General features: G+C 46.5%; 2 protein-coding genes and 1 non-coding gene across 3 annotated transcripts in view; 2 read left to right on the top strand and 1 right to left on the bottom strand.

Annotated features, from left to right (window-relative positions):
• Nucleotides 1-3,333, bottom strand: part of LOC138959184 (sorting nexin-21-like) — an 18,102-nt gene extending 14,769 nt beyond the window's left edge. The window contains exon 1 of the mRNA XM_070330572.1: nucleotides 2,992-3,333. Coding sequence (XP_070186673.1) covers nucleotides 2,992-3,184 — 193 coding nt within the window. The 5' untranslated portion in view covers nucleotides 3,185-3,333. The remainder of the gene's footprint in view (nucleotides 1-2,991) is intronic.
• A 227-nt stretch (nucleotides 3,334-3,560) lies between these two features.
• On the top strand, nucleotides 3,561-24,608 carry LOC138959090 (uncharacterized). The gene is made up of 5 exons (XM_070330445.1): nucleotides 3,561-5,599; nucleotides 7,346-7,514; nucleotides 11,208-11,462; nucleotides 12,950-13,190; nucleotides 22,573-24,608. Exons 1-5 carry the CDS (start codon nucleotides 3,768-3,770, stop codon nucleotides 22,842-22,844), a joined length of 2,769 nt encoding a protein of 922 aa, XP_070186546.1. The 5' UTR covers nucleotides 3,561-3,767; the 3' UTR covers nucleotides 22,845-24,608.
• On the top strand, nucleotides 14,819-14,937 carry LOC138951456 (5S ribosomal RNA). Its single transcript, XR_011451121.1, has one exon. It is a non-coding gene; the product is annotated as a 5S ribosomal RNA (ribosomal RNA).
• Nucleotides 24,609-24,856: the final 248 nt, after the last annotated feature.

Here is a 24,856-nt window from a genome sequence, read left to right as displayed (position 1 = left end):
ATGGTAACTTACCTGAAATTGTAGCCTGTCATAGATCAAGATCTAAGTGGAGACAGCAAACGGTAAGAGCAACATGTTCTCATACATGTACGATGTCCGGGCGTTCAAACGATCAGGAAGAGGAAGACCTTGCTTCGCAATATGCTCTGGGAGAAGTCTTTAACCGATTTGTAGTGTGCGTTGTCATCATAAACGTTTACAACACCATCGTGATCAAAGTATCTGCTTCGACTTCGGAGTCACAAATGTCCGGGCGAAGTGCAACATAATTCAGGCATGGGAATTAAAAATTGTAAAAACGGCTGAAAATTAAGGAAAAAAGAGGAAATATTTTTTGATGACCGGGCGGGGGGGGGTTTGTCACTAAAAGTAAAACACTACATATTTCGCACTAAAATACGAAAAAAGAGGAATTTCTACTGCTAAAATTTTAAAAAAACGGCGGAAATCCGACTTTTTTTCATGAAAAAACAATCACCGATCGCATTTACGCCATTTTCACTTTAAAAAAAAAATTTTAAAAAAAATTTATTTTTTTTGCTGAGAAAAAAAAGCGGAAATGCGATTTTTTTCGGCGGAAAATTAAAAAAAAAAAGCAGAAATCCGCCAAACGGCGGACAATTCCCATCCCTGATAATTATTCTGAATCAACAGCATTGACCTCGTCAACAAAATCGTTGTCTTATCCCAAAGTGGCTTCTGTCAGCAGAACATTCCGTGCTCAACTGAGAAGGTTGACTTGCCCTTCCACTATCAGTAACCACTGATCTCAGTAACTTTAGCAAGGGAAGCAACTAAAGATGTAAACGGGGAGTAACTGTTCTTCATCGGGCAACAACGTTTGTTGTCTGCTTTTTCGTACAGTGCTTGTCTACGGTCGCGTGAAAGTCAGATCTACCTGAACTATGCGTATAGATCATCATCCGTCTAGTGAAATGTGGCTGTGCGATGATTTGGCTACATCACTTTCCTGAATGTGCTTCCAGATGAAAGTTTATATTACTGTTAAAGAACTTAAACATTTAAAAAGTAGGTAAGTTGTTTTAACTTGACCAAAACTAGTGACGAAAAAATGCATCTCGAAGCACAACAAAACACTCTGTCGCCATGTTCGGCATGATCGCAGTCAACTCGCCATCGGTTCGATGTGTTTTTCCTGAGGAGGAATGAACATAAACATTTTTAGAAGTTTGTAATGTTGATCCCAAGACTATTTTCCATTACTTTAAATTGCTGTTCATTGTGCTATCGCTGATAATTCATTGAACTTTATAAAAATTCAACTTGAAGTGGGCGTCAGTCAGCACAGCAAAGTTTGTTTACATTTTGCTCTAACTTTGACCCCGCGTTTCTTCAATCAGAGGCTTACATCAAGAATGTCCCTTTTCGCAGAAATGGCCACAAATGATGAAACTTCTTCCGCCAACAGTAGCAATGTCTGCAGGAAACTACAGGCCGGTGAGCCTAACGTCAATACCATGCAAGATGATGGAGGGCATCATCAGAACAGCACTACTGGAACACATGGAGCCAGCTTTCACTGACTGCCAGCACGGCTTTCTGAGCGGCCGCTCATGTATGACACAGCTATTGGACACTATCAACATCTGGACGAGTCTCCTGGACGAGGGCAATGCAGTGGACGCGGTCTACTTGGATTTTGCCAAGGCTTTTGACAGCGTTCCCCACCAGCGGCTTCTCTTGAAATTGGAGAAATACGGCGTCCAGGGCAGCGTACATAGCTGGGTCACTGACTTTTTAAGCGAAAGACAGCAACGAGTGACTCTGAATGGCGCATCATCAGGTTGGACCACAGTCTCCAGCGGTAACCCCCAGGGGAGTGTCCTCGGTCCGATCCTCTTCGTCTGCTACGTGAACGATATGCCTGATGCAGTGGAGGGCCTACTCCGGATTTTTGCCGACGATACCAAGGTCTTCTCCACAGCAAACGACCAGAATGACTGTCAGGGACTTCAGAGGGACCTAACAGCTCTACAACAGTGGGCCAACGACTGGCAGTTACGTTTCAACGCTGGGAAGTGCAAGGTCATGCACCTGGGCAAAAAGAACGAAGAACATGATTACCACATGCAGGATGGAGCTAACCTGACGACCCTCGAAGCAACGACATGTGAAAAGGACCTTGGCGTGCATGTTGACCCTACATTGAAATTCTCACAGCACGTCAGGAAGACGACAAACAAAGCAAACAGCATCCTTGGAATGATAAGGAGAACCTTAGACTACATGGACAAAAGCATGATGAACCAACTCTTCAAAGGCCTGATCAGACCCATACTGGAATACGGCAATATCATCTGGTCGCCCTCCCTGAAGAAAGACGCCATGCTCATCGAGAGCATTCAAAGAAGAGCCACAAAAATGGTCCCTGAACTCAAGGAGAAGGAGTACGAAGACCGCCTGAGGGCCCTGAACCTCCCAAGCCTGACGTATAGAAGACTGAGAGGGGACCTCATTGAGGCGTACAAACTGACCCACGGAATGTACAACGTGGACAGTGAAACTCTGCTCCCAAAGTGCAAGAACGACCGAACAAGAGGCCATCAATACAAGCTGGAAAAAAGAGCATCCCGCCTGGATATCAGGAAAAACTTTTTTGGGCTGAGAGTAGTCGGGAACTGGAACAGCTTACCAGAGTATGTAGTCAACGCCCCGTCCGTGAACAGTTTCAAAGGAAGGCTTGATGGAAACCTGAGAGAGCACCAATATAGCATTGAATTCCCGTTGACTACCTCCAGTCAAGACACCCAAGAAGTGGGTGGAATGAATACCCAAGAGCTGCGACACAAAGACCCACTATAGGCCCTTGGCCTCGGATGGAAAAACAAGTGTATCCAAGTGTAAGTGTATCCAAGTGTAAGTGTTTCAGTGTTCTGTAATTGAAGAGAAGGGAAGGCCTTCGATCTGTTTTTACGTTGTCAGAAATACTGACTTTCTGTTACTTGAAACATCTATCACACTAACACTCACCTGGGTCAGTTACTTGTATGTCCTTGACAGATTCGCCGTCTGCGCCAGCAAACGTCAGTTTTCCGGCAAAGCCTGACGACGTAAACGGGTCATCATCCGCCAAGGCCAGTTCAGAAGGGTCTTCCGTGTCTCCGAGAATCTCGTCCAGTGTATCCTCCTTGTGGCGTAGTTTTCTCATGAAAGCATCCATCATTACTGCACTAAGGCTATGATTTAATCCGCCTTACTCCTTACATAGCAGTTTACTACGCCTGAGAGAAATTTTCCTGCTTCTGTTTGATGATCGCGGAAAAACGAATCATCTGCAAACAGGAAGTTGATTTTCTTGTCCGGTTTGCTTCCGGGAAGATCTTCAAACGGCTCATGACTATTATATGTTTGTTGTTTATACCAGCCACCTTTTATGCCGCCGTGGTCAATCTGTGAACTAATCAAGTGTTTAATTTTTGTCTCAGTGTTCTGCTTGTCATATGTGCATCCGAATAGGGTTGAACTATTTCAAACATTAATATCCATGAAATCAAAGTATTTATTCGGTTTTATTCTTGTATCGTGTAGATCCGTGGGTCAGCTATGGAGGGAGACAAGTATTTGCATGGTTTAAAAGATATTGCGTAGATTTTTGTTAGGCCAGCGAACAATAATCTAATATATTGCTGCAGACAAAATAACGACTTATGAATGCGTGCACTTACATGCTTTTATTTCAATACAGTGGTGTCAGCAAATCGTTTTTGAACAAATACTTTGACTGAACTTGATCAGCTCCCTTCAAAATGGCTGCCATTGTGGTGAGGTCGTCTGTTTTTCGGGACACCGACCAAACCAACCGTGTACTTTCGATATTGAACGAACAGAGAGCAACGTCAAGATTTTGTGATGTTATTCTGAAAGTGAGAGATGAACATATTTATGCACATTCAAACGTATTGGCCGCAGCAAGTCCATATTTTGGTTCATTCTTGGGGTTGGGTCTTGATTCTCCCAGAGCATTTTGTGAGAAGTCTCCACAAGTGATCGAAATACAGATCGACGGTGCAGATGCTGGAAATGGTTATGGCGATGCTGTGCGTCATGTGGTGGAGTACATGTACACTCGTAGCCTGGAACTTAATTCAGTCATTATTTCTCAGATTGCTGAAATTGCCAGAATCATGCAAGTCCACCGGGTCTTGGATTATTGTGAAAGATTTTTGAAAGGTGAGAATGGAGTAATTCCACTTGATACAAAATCACCGATGTTGACTGATTTGGGGCATTCAAGAAGAGTAAGAAAGGCCCATGCTGCAACAGAAACAGAGTTGTTAATGTTCCAAAAATCAAGCAACCTGCCCCTGGAAAAGCTGCAGCAAGAGATGGTTTTGTCTGCTCAGGCTGTGCCTGCAAATGTACCAGAAGAGAATTTGATCGTAGTGCAAGATACTCCTGATCAAAGTTCAGAAGTGGATCCTACACAGCCTGAAAGTTCTACAGGAAACAGTCAGCATTTTTCTTGTTCTGAAAAAGGAACTCAGTTGGACGCTGACAGCGTGTCAGACTCACAGGTACAAGACCAGCCTTTCCAGACAGTTGTCCAGGAGGACAGTCCAATTATACTCATTAAAAATGAAGCTGGATCCATCACTGGTACTGTTGCAGTACCTTTCATTAATGTGCCACTGCTACAAACTGGAAACGAAGGGCTCACAGCTGTTGTGAAAGAAGAAGATCCACATGAAGGTCCTGCACCTCGGGGTACAGATCCCATGGATTCTTCCTCCCACCTTACTTTTCCTGCCGCTCAACCTGCAGAAACCACACAGCTGAGAACTGTGCGGGGGAGAAGAAGAGGAAGACATGGCTACCGAGGACGTGGCCGCAAGCGCAGAGTGCGGGAAGTTCTCTCAGACAGTGACCCAGAGCTGATACAGGAACCAGAGGATGACATTGACGTGCTGGAGGGCGCTACAGCTCACAAACAGTCCACAGGAGCGGCAGAAGGTGCGACTGCTTCTCAGCTTAGCAGACCTAAAGAAGAAACCACGAGTGACTTGAGCTCTGAGCCAGCGTCATCTCAAGACATGCCGAGCGCCTCCTCCTCCGCTACAAACACAACCTTGTCAGCAGCTAGTGCTTTTGGGGAAGATGTCATAGAAGAGCTGCCCAAGAAGTTGAACAGAACACGAGGGCGCAAACCCATCACTTCAGTCATGGCCTCATGGACATCACCTCGGAGGCGAGCAGGTATCCCTCGCTCAGTGTTCCGGTCGGATTACGTCATGCACTCTCTGATCAGGAGAAGTCGACATAGCGGAGCGTTGCAGCCATCCGTCTTGCAGGGCAATGAAATGACAGGCGACGATGAAGGAAACGAAGCCATGGAAATCTGTGATGCCTTGTCAAAAAGTATGGGGGACACTTCTGCCGGGTTGGACTCTACAATCAAGTTTGTGTGCCAGACCTGCGACTTTACGACAGTGTCTTTCCGGCAGTATCGCCAGCACATGAAGAGACACCCCGAGACGGACACACGCAGCTACACGTGCACCGAGTGCAACTTCCACACCACCAAGGCCAGGCAGCTGCTGCAGCACCGCAAGAAACATCTCCACGAAGACTTGATATGCAGGTAAAGGGCGGGACAAGTAGAGAGTATCCTATGTTTGCATTGCAAGAAACATCTCCATGGAGAGTACAGTGGTCGCCGCTTAATAAAACCACTTCTGGACCGACGAAAAATGGCTTTAATAAGCGGCGGATTTATTAACCGGCGGTCCAGGAATACGTCATTTTCGAAAGAAAAAAAATCTCTTTTGTTTACGTCACTCAGTCACTTTCTTTCGTCATTTACACTTGTTTGAATCTAAACAAAACTTCACGAAGGATGTGGAACTTTTGTTTTAATTATGTACATGTACGTGTACTTTGATCACTTCGGTACATCAATAATTTCACTGTCACCGTCACGAACCATTACTCGTCAGAGAAGAACGATTTTATGAGTGTTTGTTTGTTGGTCGTCTTCCACATCAGAACAAGATAATGTGAGTTTTAGTCACAAACTACGTGATTTCTCTGAGAAAACTGGCTTTAATAAGCGGCGGGTTGGTTTTATTAACCGGCTTTTTCTAATACATAAGATATAGTGATAAATCCGGACCGTCTGAAATCGGCTTTTATAAGCGGCTGGCTCTATTAACCGCGGTTTTATTAAGCGGCGTCCACTGTAATACCTAATATATACTTGCGAGTCCAGTATATTTTGTCAAAACGTTGTTCATTGTCATTTGTTTGTATATTTCGTTGCGAGTCCAGTATATTGTTTGTGTTTATCTCCATGGAGACTTGATATGCAGGTAAAGGGCTAGGTAGAGAGTATCCTATTCCTATGTTTGCATTGCAAGAAACATCTCCATGGAGACTTGATATGCAGGTAAAGGTCTAGGTAGAGAGTATCCTACGTTCACATTGCAAACAAACAGTCTGTGACATTTTGGGATGTATGAAGGGAGATGGTCCTTTGCACAGGGCTGCTTCTCATTTGTAATATATTACTAATATTATTCACTGTTCAGTCATGAATTATGTCATTAGTTGTGATACTACTATTTTGCTTTACATACATGTATGTACATGTGCATTTTGTTGTATTTAAACTAAGAATGTGATTTAAATTCAGTGAAAATGAAATCTGAGAAGATTTGGTTTAAAAGGCAGGGAGTCTTTAATTGAGTTAAATTTAAATACATTATGAACCACAAATCTGACAAGTTAGGTGGGAAGTCTCAGAGGGGGAGTTTGGTTTTTCAGTGATCATACTGTTTGTATCTAATATCTATGTCAGATGTTTTTCAGTGATCATACTGTTTGTATCTAATATCTATGTCAGATGTTTTTCAGTGATCATACTGTTTGTATCTAATATCTATGTCAGATGTTTTTCAGTGATCATACTGATTGTATCTAATATCTATGTCAGATGTTTTTCAGTGATCATACTGTTTGGATCTATGTCAGATGTTTTTCAGTGATCATACTGTTTGTATCTAATATATATCTATGTCAGATGTTTTTCAGTGATCATACTGTTTGTATCTAATATCTGTGAGTATGTCAGATGTTTTTCAGTGATCATACTGTTTGTATCTAATATATTATATCTATGTCAGATGTTTTTCAGTGATCATACTGTTTGTATCTAATATATCTATGTCAGATGTTTTTCAGTGATCATACTGTTTGTATCTAATATCTATGTCAGATGTTTTTCAGTGATCATACTGTTTGTATCTAATATCTATGTCAGATGTTTTTCAGTGATCATACTGTTTGTATCTAATAATAATATCTATGTAAGATGTTTTGTGTGTGACAGTTACTGTGAAATCCAGCTGGACTCGCAGGAGAACTTTGAGAAGCACCTGCAGCGTCACTCGCACTCCTTGCCGTACTTCTGCCACGCGTGTGACATGCGCTTCAAGACTCGCACCCAACTCACCACCCACCAGCCCAAACACCGCACTGAGAAACCTTTCATCTGTCAAGTGAGAACATTTGCAAATTATGACAATCAACTGGCTCAGAGTGTTCCCATGTGTAGTGTACAGTTCCCATGTGTAGTGTACAGTTCCCATGTGTAGTGTACAGTTCCCATGTGTAGTGTACAGTTCCCATGTGTAGTGTACAGTGTTCCCATGTGTAGTGTACAGTTCCCATGTGTAGTGTACGGTTCCCATGTGTAGTGTTTCCATGTGAAATGTACAGTTACCATGTGTACGGGTCCTATGTGTAGTGTAGGGTTCCCATGTATAGTGTAGATGAAGACACGTTTTTTCATTAGTTGAATGTTTATTTCGCTTTATGAAGCCTGCAGATTCCTGACCATGTTCATTTCGCTTTATGAAGCCTGCAGATTCCTGACCATGTTCATTTAGCTTTATGAAGCCTGCAGATTCCTGACCATGTTCATTTCGCTTTATGAAGCCTGCAGATTCCTGACCATGTTCATTTCGCTTTATGAAGCCTGCAGATTCCTGACCATGTTCATTTAGCTTTATGAAGCCTGCAGATTCCTGACCATGTTCATTTAGCTTTATGAAGCCTGCAGATTCCTGACCATGTTCATTTAGCTTTATGAAGCCTGCAGATTCCTGACCATGTTCATTTAGCTTTATGAAGCCTGCAGATTCCTGACCATGTTCATTTAGCTTTATGAAGCCTGCAGATTCCTGACCATGTTCATTTAGCTTTATGAAGCCTGCAGATTCCTGACCATGTTCATTTAGCTTTATGAAGCCTGCAGATTCCTGACCATGTTCATTTAGCTTTATGAAGCCTGCAGATTCCTGACCATGTTCATTTAGCTTTATGAAGCCTGCAGATTCCTGACCATGTTCATTTAGCTTTATGAAGCCTGCAGATTCCTGACCATGTTCATTTAGCTTTATGAAGCCTGCAGATTCCTGACCATGTTCATTTAGCTTTATGAAGCCTGCAGATTCCTGACCATGTTCATTTAGCTTTATGAAGCCTGCAGATTCCTGACCATGTTCATTTAGCTTTATGAAGCCTGCAGATTCCTGACCATGTTCATTTAGCTTTATGAAGCCTGCAGATTCCTGACCATGTTCATTTCGCTTTATGAAGCCTGCAGATTCCTGACCATGTTCATTTAGCTTTATGAAGCCTGCAGATTCCTGACCATGTTCATTTAGCTTTATGAAGCCTGCAGATTCCTGACCATGTTCATTTAGCTTTATGAAGCCTGCAGATTCCTGACCATGTTCATTTAGCTTTATGAAGCCTGCAGATTCCTGACCATGTTCATTTCGCTTTATGAAGCCTGCAGATTCCTGACCATGTTCATTTAGCTTTATGAAGCCTGCAGATTCCTGACCATGTTCATTTAGCTTTATGAAGCCTGCAGATTCCTGACCATGTTCATTTAGCTTTATGAAGCCTGCAGATTCCTGACCATGTTCATTTAGCTTTATGAAGCCTGCAGATTCCTGACCATGTTCATTTCGCTTTATGAAGCCTGCAGATTCCTGACCATGTTCATTTAGCTTTATGAAGCCTGCAGATTCCTGACCATGTTCATTTAGCTTTATGAAGCCTGCAGATCCCTGACCATGTTCATTTAGCTTTATGAAGCCTGCAGATTCCTGACCATGTTCATTTAGCTTTATGAAGCCTGCAGATTCCTGACCATGTTCATTTAGCTTTATGAAGCCTGCAGATTCACGTCTTTTGCATTCATGTGTGTATAAAAGAAAGTGATGTTTTTGTGTTTCATGTGTGTATTAAAGGCACAGTAAGCCTCCCGTAAACCATCAGATACTGTCAGGCTTTTACACACAGTACAAACACCCTTTCATTTAAACACTCACCGCTTGAGTCCTAGGTGCCCTCCGTAAAGAGTGAGCAATTTTCAAAGAATTTATTTTTGCGTGGTTTATCTTACCCCTGAGCCATCATGAACCCGTGTGATCCAGTTTCCTTTTTTTTCACGATGTAATCGTCAGTTTGTGATTCAATGCGACTCGCTGTAAGCTTATCTGGCCTGTCCCAAGAAATTTCTCAATCACCCTTCTCTTCCTGCCTCTCTCACTGTCAACGAACTACCTATCTCTTTCTCTCCGTCTGTCCGCAGCCTTGGCGTCACTCTCGATCCAACTCTCTCTTTCCAAAAGCACATCTCTAACATCTGCAAGTCCGCCTATCTAGAGCTGCGCAAGATTAGTTCAGTCCGTCACTACCTCACCACTGATGCAACCAAAACGTTAGTGTGTTCTTTAGTCCTCTCAAAGATAGATTATTGCAATTCTCTTCTGGCCGGTCTCCCTAAGTACCTTTTAGATAGACTTCAAAGGATCCAAAATAACGCTGCCCGCCTGGTCTTCAAATCTTCCAAGTATGAACACGCCACACCCCTTCTTCACTCTCTACACTGGCTGCCTATCACTAAAAGGATCGAATACAAACTCTCCTCTCTTTCTTTTGCCGTCGTTTCTGGTTCTGCCCCAGAATACTTCTCAGAACTCCTCAATCTCTACACCCCCTCTCGTCAGCTTCGCTCCGCCGCCGACACTCGACTCTTCCGACTCCCCACAGTGCAAACAAAGACATGTGGCGAGAGGTCCTTCGCCTATCAAGCCCCTGTGACCTGGAATAGATTACCTCTGCCTCTCAGACACACAGATTCTCTCACTACATTCAAGACAAATCTCAAAACACACCTCTTTCAGCGCAAGTGATTTTCCCTCCAGCATCTCCCCACCCACCCCATCCCGCCCCACCTCACCCCCTACCTAGTGCCTAAAATAACGTGTATATATATTTTCTGCGCTTTGTGTCAGCACTGTTTGTGTGTGTGTAAATAGTATTGTTGACACGTTTTTATACAGTAGCCTTATGCGGTTCTTGTGCCTAGGCTGTGTATCGGATTGTCATTGTATGCCTGCATCATTAGTTGTCAGTAATTATTACATGTGCTGATTGTTCTCTTTGCCTGCGCGCGTATAGTATGTTGGTTATGATTGGTCATAGTATGTTTGTTTATGTTTGGTCGTTATCTTTGCCTGTGCGTGTATTGTATGGTTGGTCGTTTTCTTTGCCTGTGCATGTATAGTTTGTTGGTTATGTTTGGTCGGTTTCTTTGCCTGTGCGTGTATAGTATGCTTGGTCGATGTATGTATTGTAAAGCGCTAAGAGTAGACATTTTTCTAGAATAGCGCTATAAAAGTTTGCATTATTATTATTATTATCTGAAATAGCACGTTATTATGTACCTCTGAATCTAAACGCAACAAACGGCTGCGATTCACACGGACTCTCGCGATGGCTTTTGACTGTTCAGAGGAACTGGCGATAGGCATAACCGTCATCTGCTACGAGAACCACGACCTTGCGTGACCCTGCTTCCGGGCTTTTCTTTTTTCAAACTTTGAAAACTTCGAATTGTACTGATCTTGTCTTGATGAAAAAAGAATTATTTTATGATTTAAGAATGTTTGTGTAACAAGCTGTCAATTTATTATTTAGATTTTAAAGGACAACTAGGCAGGCTAGGATGTTCTCAAGCGGTGAATACTGAGTGTTTAAACGAAACGGTGTTTGTACTGTGTGTAAAAGCCTGACAGTATCTGTGATGGTTTACAGGAGGCGTACTGTGCCTTTAATGAAACTTTTTTTGCATTGATGTGTGTATTAATGGTACTTGTGTCTTTGTGTTCCAGATTTGCGGCAATGGTTTCAAGTGGAAGCACGCCCTGAAGAGTCACATGGTGACCCACAGTGCTACCAAGGACCACCTGTGCGACATCTGCGGCTTTGCGACGGCTCACAAGAGCCAGCTCAAGGCTCATCGCCTGATTCACACAGGCGACACCTTCAAATGTCCCGAGCCCAGCTGTTCCTTTGAGGCCACCAAGCGACAGAATCTCAAGTATCACATGGTGACACACACCCAGGTCAAGGCTCATCAGTGTGAAGTGAGTGAAGGCAACTTAGGCATTGAAAATCATTCAGGCTGATTTCTGTGCTAACCTGCTGACTTAGGGATTGAAAATCATTCAGGCTGATTTCTGTGCTAACCTGCTGACTTAGGGATTGAAAATCATTCAGGCTGATTTCTGTGCTAACCTGCTGACTTAGGGATTGAAATTCAGCCAGGCTGAGATTTGTGCTAATCTGCTGTCAATATGTATTTTTATAATTACAGGGGTCGTGCCTTTGGAACTAAATATTTTGTAAATATTGCACTTTTAAGGTGCCCTACACATTTTCCCATATTGCAAATTGTTTCTAAGTAAACATCACCTGTGCTCTGGTATCTGTTAGCAGAATATGAGTTTAGCTTTCAAAGTGCTAAGTATCTGTTAGCAGAATATGAGTTTAGCTTTCAAAGTGCTAAGTATCTGTTAGCAGAATATGAGTTTAGCTTTCAAAGTGCTAAGTATCTGTTAGCAGAATATGAGTTTAGCTTTCAAGTGCTATTAGTATCTGTTAGCAGAATATGAGTTTAGCTTTCAAAGTGCTAAGTATCTGTTAGCAGAATATGAGTTTAGCTTTCAAGTGCTAAGTATCTGTTAGCAGAATATGAGTTTAGCTTTCAAAGTGCTAAGTATCTGTTAGCAGGATATGAGTTTAGCTTTCAAGTGCCAAGTATCTGTTAGCAGAATATGAGTTTAGCTTTCAAGTGCCAAGTATCTGTTAGCAGAATATGAGTTTAGCTTTCAAGTGCCAAGTATCTGTTAGCAGAATATGAGTTTAGCTTTCAAGTGCCAAGTATCTGTTAGCAGAATATGAGTTTAGCTTTCAAGTGCCAAGTATCTGCTATGTTTGGCTTATTGTGCTGGGAACAATGTTGGAGGGAGGGTAGAGGGAGGGTAGAGGGAGGGTAGATGGGCTCGATGTTATTAACCAATTGTAATTGATATACTTCTGGGTCTACTTAATCAGACACTGAGACAGATCGGGAAGTCAGAGTTTGATGCAAAAGACTGGGAGCAGGAGGCAGTATGATAGTAAAATTTTGCGTCTGCAGGTCAAAGTTAAAATGTTAGATAAAACAACTTTTGATTGTTTTTAACTTGTGTTATTTTTCACGGTACAGGTGTGCTGATTGTTTAAAACATGTGTTATTTTGCACAGTACAGGTGTGTTCTTCTTATTCTTCTGCGTTCGATTTCATGACCTTTATAACTTCAGGTCGGTGGCTTCCATAAAGTCCGCAGTCTTCTGTAGATCGGCAGCAGGTCCCCAGAGCTTGGTGCCCAGGCTGGTGTCTTCTGGCCAGTAGTGCTGGCGTGCTGTCTACAGGTGTGTGGATTGTGTATAACGGCGTGCTGTCTACAGGTGTGTGGATTGTGTATAACATGTTGCCGGCGTGCTGTCTACAGGTGTGTGGATTGTGTATAACGGCGTGCTGTCTACAGGTGTGTGGATTGTGTATAACATGTTGTGTGTCTGTGTCCAGGTGTGTGGCCAGGCCTTCTCACTGATCAAGAACATGCGTCGACACATGCTGCTGCACGGGGAGACGCGGCCATTCCACTGCTCTGTGTGCTCCTACTCCAGCACGCGCTACGACAAGCTCAAGGAACACAAGCTGAAGCAACACGCCATTGGTCAGCCGCCCGGCGCCAGCGCCAAGGTCAAGTACACCACCGTCCATCTTCCCATCACCCTCCCCGACGATGGAACCCTGCTCAGACAAGGTCAGGGATTTTTGTTTTGTTGTTGTATATATTTACACTAGATGATTACCCGCTTCGCCGGGTACCGGCTTCGCCGGGTACCGGCTTCGCCGGGATGATCGCGAGACGGAGTATGAATAGCCGAATAGACAGACAGACAGGGAGACACACACAAGCCGTATATAGATATAGATTCTTTAACGTGTGTGTGTGTGTGTGTGCGCGCATCTTTATTGCCTGTTTGTTGATTGATCCATTTATTTATTATTTTGTTAATGTAATTTCTTTTTAAATGAAGGTAGATCCAAGAAGCAGGCATTGTCAGTATGTTTGCAGCCCCCTCCCATACCATGAGGATAAGGCTTGGTTAAAGTGCTAATATACCTTTACCTGTGGATAAGGCTTGGTTAAAGTGTTAATATACCTTTACCTGTGGATAAGGCTTGGTTAAAGTGCTAATATACCTTTACCTGTGGATAAGGCTTGGTTAAAGTGCTCATATACCTTTGCCTGTGGATAAGGCTTGGTTAAAGTGCTCATATACCTTTACCTGTGGATAAGACTTGGTTAAAGTGCTAATATACCTTTACCTGTGGATAAGACTTGGTTAAAGTGCTCATATACCTTTGCCTGTGGATAAGGCTTGGTTAAAGTGCTCAGTCAATATAACACTTACCTCGACAGTACTATTCTTGCACATTATCTATTATAGGCCGAAAAAATTGGACAAAACGCTGAGTGGGTACAATTATCTCCCATAACCATGCGCCACCGTGGATCCCAAGCACTGTCCGAGTGCTTCCCCCTTACAGGATGTAGGTGGCGCGTCCTCTTTCTTTTTTCGCGCGTGTCAGACCGGCTGTGTTTCTGCTACGCTCCCGGATTATTTTGGACTAAGAGGCTTCTTTTCTGTGTGGACTATCACCTGTTGGATTATTGTGTGTTATTCCACTTCTGGCTTGAGGCTACATTGTGTTTCCTTCAACTTGTGCCTCCGTTTTTGTGTGGCGGACTCGGCGTGCCTCCCGTCCTACTTCGTGGTGACCGGTCGTCTGCTTCTCGTTTCGCCGCATTCACTTGAGTATTGACCTAAATTTTCTTTGAATTTTGTTAATTCTCGGTCTTTAAGGGTACGTACAGGGCGAGGTAGGATGTCTCGTCCTGTTTTGGGCTCTGGTTCTACGGAACCAGAGTCTGCCGGGGGCAACCCTTCTCCGGGCGCCCAGCGTTATGTTTTACGCACGGAGAAGGGGATCTTTCGGCGCTCCGACTCTCCCTCCCCAAACGCTTTGCGTTTGCGGCGAGGGAGGGCGGAGAAAGCCTGTTTGAGCAAGCTCAATGCGAGCTTGCTCAAACAGGCTGGGCTTGAGCCTGGGACTTCGGGCGGGGCTGCGCCGTCGAAGGTTCGGGGAAGGTCGAGGGGAAAGAAAAAGCTTCTTTCTCCTTCTCCTTCAGTGGAACAGGCTTCCCCCCCTTCGACGCCGTTGTCCGGCCCTCAGTCTCAGTCTTCAGCTCCTCCCGGTTTCAAGCCTGGGGGGAAGGTTTCCTTCTCCTCCCTGGCTCGAATCCGGGGGCAGGTCGATTCCCAACCCTCTTTGGGGGTTGGTGAATCCGATCTAAGGGCTACTGGTGAGACTCGGGTTTTGACAGCCAACGGCCATACCACGTTGAAAACACCGGTTCTCGTCCGACCACCGAAGTTAAGCAACGTCGGGCCCGGTTAGTACTTGGATGGGTGACCGCCTGGGAACACCGGGTGCAGTTGGCATTAAAATCTTCCTTTTCCGGTGCCTCTCCTGTGCCCTCCTCGGTTTCCACCGCTGTGGAAGCCAGGAGGGACACGGGTCCTCCTCTGAACTCCCTCGCTGGGTCGTCTGCTGCTGTTTCGACAGTAGTTTCGGCCTCTTGGGGGGGGGAGATCGGAGGAGATGACGGGGTCTCTGAATTCCCTCCCCGCTGGGGTTGGGATGCGAATTGACCCCGTTCAGGGCGGTCCTGTGGGGGCAGGGGTTTCAGGCTTCGTGCCTACGACCACTGCTACTACGGTTCCCTCTGACGTCCGTGTGACTGGTGGCTGTCCCTCTTGTTAAGACGCTCCGGCCGACTAGTTACTGGACGTGGAGGTGTTCGACAGAACGTGGTACTTCTGTCGAATGGTCAGGGCGACGGGAACATTGTTTCTGTTGCTCAGACCGACACCTCCGACCGGACCGTCTTGACCCCACGCCATTCCTTAGCGTCTGGTGTTCGGGTGACGGATGGTCCGGACCAAGGGTCCGGAACGTTCCAGGCTTACGGGTCGGGATCGAACCAGACCCACGGGTCCCGACTGGACTTGACCTCCGGGTTTGGTCCGGACGGGACCCATGGTACGGGACCGTACCGGACCTTAGGGTCCGGTACGGGACAGTACCTCTGGCCCTTGCCGGACCCCCGGACCTACGGGTCCGGATGGTACGGTACGGGACCAGTGGTTCGGTCGGGACCGGACCACCCGACCACCTCTGTTGGTCTGGGTGGTCTGGCACCGAACCGGAACACACCGGACCTACGGGTCCGGATGGTACGGTACCGGACCAGTGGTCCGGTCGGGGCCGGACCACTCGACCACCTCTGTTGGTCCGGGTGGTCTGGCACCGAACCGGACCATGCCGGACCTACGGGTCCGGATGGTACGGTATGTCCACGTCCGACCGAGCCACCCGAACACTTCTGTGGGTACGGATGGTTCGGTACCGAACGGGACCTCCGGATGCTACGGGACCGGACCGAACCTACGGGTTCGGATGGTCCGGTACCGGACCAGTGGTCCGGTCCAAACCGGACCACCCGACCACCTCTGTTGGTCCGGATGGTCTGTCACCGAACCGGACCATACCGGACCACCGGACCTACGGGTCCGGATGGTACGGTAGGTCCACGTCCGGACCGAACCACCCGAACACTTCTGTGGGTACGGATGGTTCGGTGCCGTACGGGACCTCCGGATGGTACGGGACCGGACCACAGGACCGGAACATCGGACCACCCTATCGGATCGGTCCGGACCACCCGACCACCTCTGTTGGTCCGGATGGTCTGGCACCGAACCGGACCTACGGGTCCGGATGGTACGGTATGTCCACGTCCGGACCGGACCGGGACCTCCGGATGGAGCGGGACCGGACTGGACCTACGGGTCTGGATGGTCCGGTACTGGACCGGTGGTCCGGTCCGGACCGGACCACCCGACCACCTCTGTTGGTCCGGATGGTCTGGCACCGGACCACCGGACTTACGGGTCCGGATGGTGCGGTGTGTCCACGTCCGGACCGAACCACCCGAACACTTCTGTGGGTACGGATGGTTCGGTGCCGAACGGGACCTCCGGATGGTACGGGACCGGACCGGAACACCGGACCGGACCACCCTACCGGACCGGTCCGGACCACCCGACCACCTCTGTTGGTCCGGATGGTCTGTCACCGAACCGGACCTACGGGTCCGGATGGTACGGTACGCCCACGCCCGGACCGAACCACCCGAACACTTCTGTGCGTACGGATGGTTCGGTGCCGAACAGGACCTCCGGATGGTACCGGACCTACGGGTCCGGACCTACGGGTCCGGATGGCCCGGTGCCGGACCACCCGACCACCTCTGTTGGTCTGGATGGTCTGGCACCGAACCGGACCATACCGGACCACGGGTCCGGATGGTACGGTATGTCCACGTCCGGACCTAACCACCCGAACACTTCTGTGGGTACGATGGTTCGGTGCCGAACGGGACCTCCGGATGGTCCGGCACCGGACCGGAACACCGGACCACCCTACCGGACCGGATCGGCACCCCCGACCGGACCGGACCATTTCTTTTCTGATCAGACCCGATGGGTTCCTGTTCAGTCTATAAATGGCGGGGGTTCGTTGGCTGGGCTGACCCAACAGTCGCAGGGTTGTTGTTTTTCTCCCCCTTCGGCTGCTGGAGACGTTTCGTCTTTGGGGCAGGGGTCTTCGCGGCCTCGTGCTTCTGTGGGCGTTTCTTCACAGCCTGCTTCATCGCTTTCGGCTCTTCCCCCTCAAGCTCCCTACACTCCTGCTTTTGAGGAGTTGTCGGGAAGTGAAGAGGAGAGTGAGTCGGAGGACGATAGGGAGGAGGATCAGGGTCGCCCTGAGGTTAACACTGATCCTCTACCCTTGCCGGTTTCTGATGGAACTTCCGAAGCTATGCTTCGTACTTTCCAACAGTACATGACAGACATCACGCGGCGTCTTGACGTCACGGATGCCTCTCTTAAGCGTCTGTCGTCTAGTGTTGACACACGGGACCTGGACCCGGGGTCTGAGGACGAGAGGCAGGAGGCTCGTCCTCGCACAACTAGAAGGACGTTTGAACAGTTTCAGGACGTCCTTCCCTGAGACGCCCTCTCGTCCTTTGAGTCCGCTTCGGCCCGGGCGCGGGAGGCTCACGCCGCGTCTGCCGGCGGCTCATTTTATGAACGATTCGTCCGCCGGCAATTCGCGTTCCACCCTAGTCTTAGTGCCACGGTGGAAGCGGCAGCACATCGCCTGAGGAGTACAGATTCACGTGCTAACGCGACCTATGTTCCTCGGGAGGACGCGGGTTCAGTGCCATGCTTTCCTTCGGGAGGCGCACCTCCACTGTTTCCTCGTGTCCAATCTGTTTCGTCCCTCCCTTTTCCCTTTGACTCTCGAACTCTCCCTTTCCAGACTTCGAGTGTTTAGGGTGGGGCTGATGGTGATGTGTTCGTTGGGGAGGTGCCTTCGGTCAAGAAGGTGGAACTGAGCTCTGCTTCGTTCCACAATCTTGAGGCCACCGTTTCTTCCACAGTCGAGGCCCAATCACAGGCCTTGACATGGATGAGCACGCTGTCCACACTGTTGGACCCTCCCGATCGGGCAGAGTCCGATTCCACTCGGGTCCTTGACACGGTTCGAGTGGATCGGGCTTTGCATGCCGTGCGATCGTGCGTGACGTCTGCGGCAGAATTGGCCATTGGAACACGGGTCCACTTTATTGGCCCTGTTCCGTGATCATTTTCTGCCTACTTCTATAGTGCCTCCGGATATGAGGAAGAGTCTGAGGAACACGTTTCCTCAGCCTTCTTCCCTCTTTCATCCGGACACTGTTCGTTCTGTGGTGGAGTCCACACGCCAGAGGAACACTGATTCTCTGATGGTTGGCCTCGCTGCTTCGGCGACGGCGGCGGGGAGTAAGAGAAGTGCTACAGTTACCTCCAGCTCCCAGCCTCAGAAGAAGAAGAAGAAGCCAGTTTCACTGCCTCCTTCTTCCTCCTCTTAGGCGCCTGTTGCGTTCCCAAGCAAGACGAAGGGTGCTCAGACAGGTAAGGGGAAGCAGCACCACCAGGGGGGGTGGTCGCAAGCCTGCGCCTGCCCGCCAGCAGAATTTTCAGTGAGTCCCGGCCCTACGTTGACGCCCCCTCAAGTTGCCCCTCTTTCGTCCGTCGGTTCCCTTTTTCGGGCCCGCGGCATGTGGGGCAGACTGGTCTCCAACCAGTTTTTCTTGAGGGTGGTGTGGTCGGGGTTTTCTCTACCGCTGTCGTCACAACCTCCATTGTCTGCTCTAACCTGGACGTTCCCCCCTCCTCGAGACCCTGCCAGATGGCAGGCTCTTCAGGACGAGGTGAACTCGTTGGTCGAGAAGAAGGCGGTCTACCCCCTTTCTCAGCCTTCTCCGGGGTTCTGCTCCCGCCTGTTCACCGTCCCCAAAAAGGACGGCCGGTTCAGGCCGGTGTTGGACCTCTCCACCTTGAACTTGTACCTTCACAGGTGCAAGTTCAAGATGGAAACCCCTTCGTCGGTCCGGTTGGCCATCCGGCCAAACGATTGGGCCATGTCTGGGACCTCCAGGATGCTTACTTCCACATCCTGGTGGCCCCGGGGTACCGACATCTGCTCCGGTTCGTTTGGGAGGGCACAGTGTTCGAGTTTCGGGCCCTCCCATTCGGCCTGTCCTTGGCCCCTCTGATTTTCAACGGGGACAACAACACCACATGCTTAGCTTACCTTCGCCACCAGGGGGGCACCAATTCTCGGTCCCTCTCCCTGTTGGCGGAGGAGATTCTGCTCTGGTGCCAGACCAATCAGGTCCGGATGTCAGTCCAGTTCGTTCCGGGGAAACTGAACGCCCTGGCCGACATTCTCAGTCGGGGCGATCAGGTTCTCTCCACAGAATGGACCATCGCTCACAACGTTCTACAGCGTCTGTGGGCAAGGTGGGACCGTCCTCTGATCGATCGGTTCGCAACTCGATTCAGCGCTCGGCTTCCCAGGTACGTCAGCCCCTTTCGAGACATGAATGCGTTCCACTTGGACGCATTCACTCTCTTGTGGAGGCTCCTCGATGCTTACGCCTATCCCCCGACATCTCTGATTCCGAGGGTGCTGGCAAAATATCTGCAGGAACGACCAAGACTGATTTTGGTCGCGCCTTACTGGCCAACAGCTCCGTGGTTTCCAGATCTTCGCGGTCTCACCCACGTAGACCCTCTACCTCTGGATCTGGACGGGGGAGGTCTGCTCCAGCCTCGATCATGCCTCCCTCATCCACGTCCAGAGAGTCTGTGCTTGACCGCATGGCTCTTGTGCGCTCCAAACTGCTTGCACTAGGATTGCACAAGAGTTCAGTAGAGTTTTCCTTGAACGCTAAGAGGCGATCAACTAATCAGCTCTACGACTTACGCTGGAGAGCTTGGGCCACCTTCGCCTTGTCCAAGGGGATAAAGCCGCTTTATCCCTCAACACAGGACTTGGCCAACTTCCTGGTGGAAGTGTATCAAAAGAAGAGTCTTTCTTCTAAGACTCTTCTTGGATACAGATCTGCCATCGCTTCCACGATTGCGGCCGCTACTGGTCGCAGATCTGAACACTTGATCAGGTCCTCCCTCATCGCTAATGTCCTTTCGGGTATTAGCAATGCAGCGGTGTCTAAACCTCGGGTTTCATTTCCCAAGGGGGATGTCTTTCTGGTCCTCAAACTCCTGCGTAGCAATGAGTTTGAACCCCTGGCAGGCATCAGTATCAAGTTGCTGATTTTTAAGACTAATTGTTCCTCATCGCTTTAGCCACTTGCCGTAGACTCAGTGGTATTCAAGCTTTGAGTGGCCTGGACTTTGACATTGAGTTCACCACACAGCAGTGGTTGCCAGCATGGTCACGTCAGTCTAAGATATGTTTCTTGGGTATATTTTCCTTTACGGTAGTACTGTTCGAAAATTGCCTGGGTATCTTAATCCTTGGATTTAAGTGATTTTGATTAAGGAGTTTAATACTCTACATATCACCCTCACACCACTCTGGTATTCTGTGCAAGAATAGTACTGTCGAGGTAAGTGTTATATTGACTGTAAGGCTTCTTTTTAAGCCTACTGTCTATATGATACTTACCGAGACAGTACTATTAGAGTTTCCCTCCCGCCTCCCCTCTTGATATGTTATGGGCTTTTTGAGGGTCTGCAGCTCATAAAGAAAGAGGACGCGCCACCTACATCCTGTAAGGGGGAAGCACTCGGACAGTGCTTGGGATCCACGGTGGCGCATGGTTATGGGAGATAATTGTACCCACTCAGCGTTTTGTCCAATTTTTTCGGCCTATAATAGATAATGTGCAAGAATAGTACTGTCTCGGTAAGTATCATATAGACAGTAGGCTTAAAAAGAAGCCTTACATATACCTTTACCTGTGGATAAGACTTGGTTAAAGTGCTCATATACCTTTGCCTGTGGATAAGGCTTGGTTAAAGTGCTCATATACCTTTACCTGTGGATAAGGCTTGGTTAAAGTGCTCATATACCTTTACCTGTGGATAAGGCTTGGTTGAAGTGCTAATATACCTTTACCTGTGGATAAGGCTTGGTTAAAGTGCTAATATACTTTTACCTGTGAATAAGGCTTGGTTAAAGTGCTAATATACCTTTACCTGTGGATAAGGCTTGGTTACAGTGCTAATATACCTTTACCTGTGGATAAGGCTTGGTTAAAGTGCTAATATACCTTTACCTGCGGATAAGGCTTGGTTAAAGTGCTAATATACCTTTACCTGTGGATAAAGCTTGGTTGAAGATACTGTTTAGCAATCAAATTTTTTAAGCTGTGTTTCTTTCATTACTGTTTAACACATAAATCTTTCTGTCATATTGTTTAACTTTAAGAAATAGGAATCTTCAGGACAAAGTCAGCGCTCACCTTTTTGAAAATCTTGTTGGCATATTTCAAACACTTGGTCTCTCACACAGAGCGGCCAACTCTTAGTCTTACGCTTTCAGCAGCGTAGCATGAGACGTTTTAAGAAACATTGCTACACTGTTACGCCTAGCTTACAATTGATACGCTCAAACACATAATCAAAAGCATGCAACAGTTTGCTCTTTCTTGTGAGTCCTGGTACACGTACTCATTTGTGATTCTCACTGCATGTAGGGGTCAGAATTTTTGTCACGAAACAGTGTCCACACTAAAAAATGGCACTGCAGTCACTCTTTATTTCTTTTTTCTAAATAAACTTTTTTTTAGATGTATATATTCTTGTACCAAAAAGCCTAAATGTAGATGTGTAAATAAATTTAATCAATGCTACACTAAAACACCATTTGCTTCACACAAATTTAAACAAACAAAAATTGCTACACTTGAGGTTGGACAAGGGTTGACAGGTGTGCTTTATGCCACAAAACGTTTGTTGACAAGGGTTGACAGGTGTGCTTTATGCCACAAAACGTTTGTTGACAAGGGTTGACAGGTGTGCTTTATGCCACAAAACGTTTGTTGACAGGAGTTGACAGGTGTGCTTTATGACACGACACGTTTGTTGACAGGAGTTGACAGGTGTGCTTTATGCCACAAAACGTTTGTTGACAAGGGTTGACAGGTGTGCTTTATGCCACAAAACAATTGTTGACAGGAGTTGACAGGTGTGCTTTATGCCACAAAACGTTTGTTGACAAGGGTTGACAGGTGTGCTTTATGCCACAAAACGTTTGTTGACAGGAGTTGACAGGTGTGCTTTATGCCACAAAACGTTTGTTGACAGGAGTTGACAGGTGTGCTTTATGCCACAAAACGTTTGTTGACAGGAGTTGACAGGTGTGCTTTATGACACAAAACGTGTGTTGACAAGGGTTGACAGGTGTGCTTTATGACACGACACGACACGTTTGTTGACAGGAGTTGACAGGTGTGCTTTATGACACGACACGTTTGTTGACAGGTGTGCTTTATGACACGACACGTTTGTTGACAGGAGTTGACAGGTGTGCTTTATGACACGACACGTTTGTTGACAGGAGTTGACAGGTGTGCTTTATGACACAAAACGTTTGTTGACAGGTGTGCTGTATGACACAAAACGTTTGTTGACAGGTTGACATGACACGTGTTCCAGGTATGGAAAGCCTTCACATGGAGCCCATCACAATCGCCCAGGACGGCAACAACATCACCATTCGCTCCGACGTGACACTCACCGATGAAGCGCTCCAGACCATCGCCCAGATCGCCGCGTCTTCCCAGGACAACCCCCAGGGTCATCCCCACGAGGCCCAGATCAACATCGCCACGTCTGAAGGGATTCCCATCATCGCTCGGGTGCAGTTCACCTCAGCAACAGACCCTGACACAGAGGTCATTAATTATGTCACACATGTGCAGGAGTAACGGTTCTTGTTCGTTGGTTGACCTTGCCTTTCTTCTCAGCATGTGTTCAGACTTTGTTCAGCCTTCTGTTGCCAAGAAGGCGACCCTATTGTATCTGTGTAGAAACGTGATTGTACAGCAAATTGGGTTTACATCTGTCCTAAGGACAGTTATTTGTTTCTTGTTTCATTTGCCTTGTCGGTTGTTTTTAGTGTAAAAAAAATGCTGTGCAGTCTGTAGGGACAGCCATGAAACACCCCTTCTCAAACAGTTATCTCCACTTTGAAATGAAACACCCCTTCTCAAACAGTTATCTCCACTTTGAAATGAAACTTTTGCTTTAACTATTGTTGAAGCAGCAAGTATTGTATTTTTATGTTTGAGATTTTGAACTTTTGCGTGAATAAATTACAGATGATTTTAAACTTTTAGGGCAACACGATTGAAATGTGAATAAACTATGCTGCTTTTCTGAATAACACACCTTAGAGCCAAGTTCAAAACCTTCGCTAGTTCCTCACACTCCTTCAACTCAGAATGTAGAGGATTTACAGACGCTGTATACATGGATACAGAGTTCAGCTTTGTTATTTTGGAAAGCCATTTTCTATGTGGATAGATTTGACCCTGTATAGTTCAAAGCTCAATGTAAATATCGGTAAATTATCATCTGCCTGCGGTATTTAGAAAGTTTGTTGTGTACTTATATCAGCTTTCCCAAACACTGTCACGTTTCCTGTCAATTCTTTCTTTATTTGGTGTTTAACGTCGTTTTCAACCACGAAGGGTTATATCGCGACGAGGGAAGGGGTGAGATGGGATAGAGCCACTTGTCAATTGTTTCTTGTTCACAAAAGCACTAATCAAAAATTTGCTCCAGGGGCTTGCAACGTAGTACAATATATTACCTTACTGGGAGAATGCAAGTTTCCAGTACAAAGGACTTAACATTTCTTACATACTGCTTGACTAAAATCTTTACAAAAATTGACTTATATTCTATACAAGAAACACTTAACAAGGGTAAAAGGAGAAACAGAATCTGTTAGTCGCCTCTTACGACATGCTGGGGAGCATCGGGTAAATTCTTTCTCGTCCCAACCAATATGGGACTCCCCCTAACCCGCGGGGGGTTTCCTGTCAATGATTAAGGAATGTTTTTTTTATGTTTCTGCAGTTTTGTTTATCTTTACTTTTTTGTTCGAGGTATACGCTCCTGTCATGATCTTATGGTGGATTTAGCATTTTGTCCTGTCAACTTTTTGTTCCACTTGTGAGGAAGAAAAGATGAATGTTTGTTAAGGTGACTCCCTCCTTTATATTATTAGTTTATTATTAGGATTACTTGGTCACACTATCATCTTTGCGTGTGGATTCTAAAGTCCTCAGTGTCACATTAGTTATATATAATATATCGGTAATCAAAAAACAAAAAAGGTAAGTTGTTTGATTCTGAAAATTGGAACGTTGGCAGTCTTTTTGTTTTTGGATTTATTTGATATCAGTAATGTTATTCCTGACTGTTACATTTACTGATAGCGTTCCACATTCAAGTTTACAAAGTTTCAGTTATTCATCTCCAACTCATTTTGTCACTGCTGTGTTCTGTTCAATGATTTGTGTGATATCCTGTTGATTTTGCACACTGAAATCTTTACCAAGACAGAAAATGTGCTGTTTTGGGTTGTGTTTTGTTATGTGTTTAGATCACATCAAATGTAGAATTTTTCCCTGAGATGAAATGAATTCTTACTGGGCCAATGTCTGATGGTCTTGTAATGATAACGTTGTTGTGCTCAGCTGTTATAGAGCTTTCAGTTGTTATGGAGCTTTCAATGTATCACATTTTTCTTTGCTTACACCTGTCCACAGCATTCTGACACCTGATACATGACACCTGATACATGACACCTGATACATGACACCTGATACATGACATGTTGAAAGAAACTTCTTTGTGTATACATGTATTCATGAATTCATGCTTCAGAAATGAACGTTTCACATTCTTTACACTTTATCCACACAATGAA

This window comes from Littorina saxatilis, linkage group LG1 (assembly GCF_037325665.1).
Source record: "Littorina saxatilis isolate snail1 linkage group LG1, US_GU_Lsax_2.0, whole genome shotgun sequence".
Classification (NCBI taxonomy): domain Eukaryota; kingdom Metazoa; phylum Mollusca; class Gastropoda; order Littorinimorpha; family Littorinidae; genus Littorina; species Littorina saxatilis.
This window is presented reverse-complemented; position numbering and strand designations above follow the sequence as displayed.